A 6,000-nucleotide genomic window follows, 5' to 3' on the forward strand; every position below is an offset into this window, starting at 1 on the left:
CAGCAGGACAATAACCTGGTTCAGTCTGCTTTCCACCAGACACTGGGAGATGAATTCACCTTTCAGCAGGACAATAACCTGGTTCAGTCTGCTTTCCACCAGACACTGGGAGATGAATTCACCTTTCAGCAGGACAATAACCTGGTTCAGTCTGCTTTCCACCAGACACTGGGAGATGAATTCACCTTCCAGCAGGACAATAACCTGGTTCAGTCTGCTTTCCACCAGACACTGGGAGATGAAGTCACCTTTCAGTAGGACAATAACCTGGTTCAGTCTGCTTTCCACCAGACACTGGGAGATGAATTCACCTTTCAGCAGGACAATAACCTGGTTCAGTCTGCTTTCCACCAGACACTGAGAGATGAATTCACCTTTCAGCAGGACAATAACCTGGTTCAGTCTGCTTTCCACCAGACACTGGGAGATGAATTCACCTTTCAGCAGGACAATAACCTGGTTCAGTCTGCTTTCCACCAATATTCACCTTTCCACCAGACACTGGGAGATGAATTCACCTTTCAGCAGGACAATAACCTGGTTCAGTCTGCTTTCCACCAGACACTGGGAGATGAATTCACCTTTCAACAGGACAATAACCTGGTTGTCTGCTTTCCACCAGACACTGGGAGATGAATTCACCTTTCAACAGGACAATAACCTGGTTGTCTGCTTTCCACCAGACACTGGGAGATGAATTCACCTTTCAGCAAGACAATAACCTGGTGCAGTCTGCTTTCCACCAGACACTGGGAGATGAATTCACCTTTCAACAGGACAATAACCTGGTTGTCTGCTTTCCACCAGACACTGGGAGATGAATTCACCTTTCAACAGGACAATAACCTGGTTGTCTGCTTTCCACCAGACACTGGGAGATGAATTCACCTTTCAGCAGGACAATAACCTGGTTCAGTCTGCTTTCCACCAGACACTGGGAGATGAATTCACCTTTCAGCAGGACAATAACCTGGTTCAGTCTGCTTTCCACCAGACACTGGGAGATGAATTCACCTTTCAGCAGGACAATAACCTGGTTCAGTCTGCTTTCCACCAGACACTGGGAGATGAATTCCCCTTTCAGCAAGACAATAACCTGGTTCAGTCTGCTTTCCACCAGACACTGGGAGATGAATTCACCTCTCAGCAGGACAATAACCTGGTTCAGTCTGCTTTCCACCAGACACTGGGAGATGAATTCCCCTTTCAGCAGGACAATAACCTGGTTCAGTCTGCTTTCCACCAGACACTGGGAGATGAATTCACCTTTCAGCAGGACAATAACCTGGTTCAGTCTGCTTTCCACCAGACACTGGGAGATGAATTCACCTTTCAGCAGGACAATAACCTGGTTCAGTCTGCTTTCCACCAGACACTGGGAGATTAATTCACCTTTCAGCAGGACAATAACCTGGTTCAGTCTGCTTTCCACCAGACACTGGGAGATGAATTCACCTTTCAACAGGACAATAACCTGGTTCAGTCTGCTTTCCACCAGACACTGGGAGATGAATTCACCTTTCAGCAGGACAATAACCTGGTTCAGTCTGCTTTCCACCAGACACTGGGAGATGAATTCACCTTTCAGCAGGACAATAACCTGGTTCAGTCTGCTTTCCATCAGACACTGGGAGATGAATTCACCTTCCAGCAGGACAATAACCTGGTTCAGTCTGCTTTCCACCAGACACTGGGAGATGAATTCACCTTCCAGCAGGACAATAACCTGGTTCAGTCTGCTTTCCACCAGACACTGGGAGATGAATTCACCTTTCAGCAGGACAATCACCTGGTTCAGTCTGCTTTCCACCAGACACTGGGAGATGAATTCACCTTTCAGCAGGACAATAACCTGGTTCAGTCTGCTTTCCACCAGACACTGGGAGATGAATTCACCTTTCAGCAGGACAATAACCTGGTTCAGTCTGCTTTCCACCAGACACTGGGAGATGAATTCACCTTTCAGCAGGACAATAACCTGGTTCAGTCTGCTTTCCACCAGACACTGGGAGATGAATTCACCTTTCAGCAGGACAATAACCTGGTTCAGTCTGCTTTCCCCCAGACACTGGGAGATGAATTCACCTTTCAGCAGGACAATAACCTGGTTCAGTCTGCTTTCCCCAGACACTGGGAGATGAATTCACCTTTCAGCAGGACAATAATCTGGTTCAGTCTGCTTTCCACCAGACACTGGGAGATGAATTCACCTTCCAGCAGGACAATAACCTGGTTCAGTCGGCTTTCCACCAGACACTGGGAGATGAATTCACCTTTCAGCAGGACAATAACCTGGTTCAGTCTGCTTTCCACCAGACACTGGGAGATGAATTCACCTTTCAGCAGGACAATAACCTGGTTCAGTCTGCTTTCCACCAGACACTGGGAGATGAATTCACCTTTCAGCAGGACAATAACCTGGTTCAGTCTGCTTTCCACCAGACACTGGGAGATGAATTCACCTTTCAGCAGGACAATAACCTGGTTCAGTCTGCTTTCCACCAGACACTGGGAGATGAATTCCCCTTTCAGCAGGACAATAACCTGGTTCAGTCTGCTTTCCACCAGACACTGGGAGATGAATTCACCTTTCAGCAGGACAATAACCTGGTTCAGTCTGCTTTCCACCAGACACTGGGAGATGAATTCACCTTTCAGCAGGACAATAACCTGGTTCAGTCTGCTTTCCACCAGACACTGGGAGATTAATTCACCTTTCAGCAGGACAATAACCTGGTTCAGTCTGCTTTCCACCAGACACTGGGAGATGAATTCACCTTTCAACAGGACAATAACCTGGTTCAGTCTGCTTTCCACCAGACACTGGGAGATGAATTCACCTTTCAGCAGGACAATAACCTGGTTCAGTCTGCTTTCCACCAGACACTGGGAGATGAATTCACCTTTCAGCAGGACAATAACCTGGTTCAGTCTGCTTTCCATCAGACACTGGGAGATGAATTCACCTTCAGCAGGACAATAACCTGGTTCAGTCTGCTTTCCACCAGACACTGGGAGATGAATTCACCTTCCAGCAGGACAATAACCTGGTTCAGTCTGCTTTCCACCAGACACTGGGAGATGAATTCACCTTTCAGCAGGACAATCACCTGGTTCAGTCTGCTTTCCACCAGACACTGGGAGATGAATTCACCTTTCAGCAGGACAATAACCTGGTTCAGTCTGCTTTCCACCAGACACTGGGAGATGAATTCACCTTTCAGCAGGACAATAACCTGGTTCAGTCTGCTTTCCACCAGACACTGGGAGATGAATTCACCTTTCAGCAGGACAATAACCTGGTTCAGTCTGCTTTCCACCAGACACTGGGAGATGAATTCACCTTTCAGCAGGACAATAACCTGGTTCAGTCTGCTTTCCACCAGACACTGGGAGATGAATTCACCTTTCAGCAGGACAATAACCTGGTTCAGTCTGCTTTCCCCAGACACTGGGAGATGAATTCACCTTTCAGCAGGACAATAACCTGGTTCAGTCTGCTTTCCATCAGACACTGGGAGATGAATTCACCTTCCAGCAGGACAATAACCTGGTTCAGTCTGCTTTCCACCAGACACTGGGAGATGAATTCACCTTCCAGCAGGACAATAACCTGGTTCAGTCTGCTTTCCACCAGACACTGGGAGATGAATTCACCTTTCAGCAGGACAATAACCTGGTTCAGTCTGCTTTCCACCAGACACTGGGAGATGAATTCACCTTCCAGCAGGACAATAACCTGGTTCAGTCTGCTTTCCACCAGACACTGGGAGATGAATTCACCTTTCAGCAGGACAATAACCTGGTTCAGTCTGCTTTCCACCAGACACTGGGAGATGAAGTCACCTTTCAGCAGGACAATAACCTGGTTCAGTCTGCATCAGACACTGGGAGATGAATTCACCTTTCAGCAGGACAATAACCTGGTTCAGTCTGCTTTCCACCAGACACTGGGAGATGAATTCACCTTTCAGCAGGACAATAACCTGGTTCAGTCTGCTTTCCACCAGACACTGGGAGATGAAGTCACCTTTCAGCAGGACAATAACCTGGTTCAGTCTGCTTTCCACCAGACACTGGGAGATGAATTCACCTTTCAGCAGGACAATAACCTGGTTCAGTCTGCTTTCCACCAGACACTGGGAGATGAATTCACCTTTCAGCAGGACAATAACCTGGTTCAGTCTGCTTTCAGCAGGACAATAACCTGGTTCAGTCTGCTTTCCACCAGACACTGGGAGATGAATTCACCTTTCAGCAGGACAATAACCTGGTTCAGTCTGCTTTCCACCAGACACTGGGAGATGAATTCACCTTTCAGCAGGACAATAACCTGGTTCAGTCTGCTTTCCACCAGACACTGGGAGATGAATTCACCTTTCAGCAGGACAATAACCTGGTTCAGTCTGCTTTCCACCAGACACTGGGAGATGAATTCACCTTTCAGCAGGACAATAACCTTAAACACAAGGCCACATCTACCCTGGACTAGAAGACAGTGAATGTCCCTGAGTGGCCGAGTTACAGTTTTAACTTAACTCGACTTCAAAATCTATGGTAAAACCTGAAAATGGTTGTCTAGCAATGATCCACAACCGATTTGACAGAGCCTGAAGAATAATAATATAATAATAATTATAGGCAATCCAGGTGTGACTGAATCCAGGTGTGACTGAATCCAGGTGTGACTGAATCCAGGTGTGACTGAATCCAGGTGTGACTGAATCCAGGTGTGACTGAATCCAGGTGTGACTGAATCCAGGTGTGACTGAATCCAGGTGTGACTGAATCCAGGTGTGACTGAATTCAGGTGTGACTGAATCCAGGTGTGACTGAATCCAGGTGTGACTGAATCCAGGTGTGACTGAATCCAGGTGTGACTGAATCCAGGTGTGACTGAATCCAGGTGTGACTGAATCCAGGTGTGACTGAATCCAGGTGTGACTGAATCCAGGTGTGACTGAATCCAGGTGTGACTGAATTCAGGTGTGACTGAATCCAGGTGTGACTGAATCCAGGTGTGACTGAATCCAGGTGTGACTGAATCCAGGTGTGACTGAATCCAGGTGTGACTGAATCCAGGTGTGACTGAATTCAGGTGTGATTTACCCAGAAAAAGACACAGCTGTAATCTTTTTGCCAAAGTTACTTCTACAAAGTATTGAGGAGTATTGAGGAGTGTGAATACTTGTGTAAATTAGATTTCTGCATTTCATTTGCAACACACACACAAAAAAAATGACTTTGTCTTCATGGGGTATTGTGTGTAGATGGGTGGCACTGCATTTACATTACATTTAAGTCATTTAGCAGACGCTCTTATCCAGAGCGACTTACAAATTGGTGCATTCACCTTATGACATCCAGTGGAACAGTCACTTTACAATAGTGCATCTAAATCTTAAAGGGGGGGTGAGAAGGATTACTTATCCTATCCTAGGTATTCCTTAAAGAGGTGGGGTTTCAGGTGTCTCCGGAAGGGGGTGATTGACTCCGCTGTCCTGGCGTCGTGAGGGAGTTTGTTCCACCATTGGGGGGCCAGAGCAGCGAACAGTTTAGACTGGGCTGAGCGGGAACTGTACTTCCTCAGTGGTACTCGGGAGGCGAGCAGGCCAGAGGTGGATGAACGCAGTGCCCTTGTTTGGGTGTAGGGCCTGATCAGAGCCTGGAGGTACTGAGGTGCCGTTCCCCTCACTACTATCTATATTGAATTCAGACTGTAACACAACACAATGAATAGGTCCAGGGGTATGAATACTTCCTGAAGGCCCTGTAGCTACTTCCGGGGTGTTTCAGTAATCCATTCTGGCAGCTAACCCTCATCTGTCTACCCATGATGCTTTAGGGTCGGTGAAGCTGATCTCTGAGGTATCCCAGCGTATCCAGGACAACGCCCGCAGCCACGACAACCACCTGCAGCTGCGGCGGGTGCAGAGACTGCTGAAGGGGAGAAAGACCAGGGTGGAAGCTCCAGGTTGGTTCTGATTACATTCCTTTCTC

General features: G+C 47.6%; 1 protein-coding gene across 1 annotated transcript in view; it reads left to right on the forward strand.

Moving 5' to 3' along the window:
* The window catches only part of LOC127928845 (rho guanine nucleotide exchange factor 39-like), a 98,832-nt gene extending 92,832 nt beyond the window's left edge, over nucleotides 1-6,000 (forward strand). The window contains 1 exon segment of the mRNA XM_052516270.1: nucleotides 5,846-6,000. Coding sequence (XP_052372230.1) covers nucleotides 5,846-5,985 — 140 coding nt within the window. The 3' untranslated portion in view covers nucleotides 5,986-6,000.

Source organism: Oncorhynchus keta, unplaced genomic scaffold (genome assembly GCF_023373465.1).
Source record: "Oncorhynchus keta strain PuntledgeMale-10-30-2019 unplaced genomic scaffold, Oket_V2 Un_scaffold_4285_pilon_pilon, whole genome shotgun sequence".
Classification (NCBI taxonomy): Eukaryota; Metazoa; Chordata; class Actinopteri; order Salmoniformes; family Salmonidae; genus Oncorhynchus; species Oncorhynchus keta.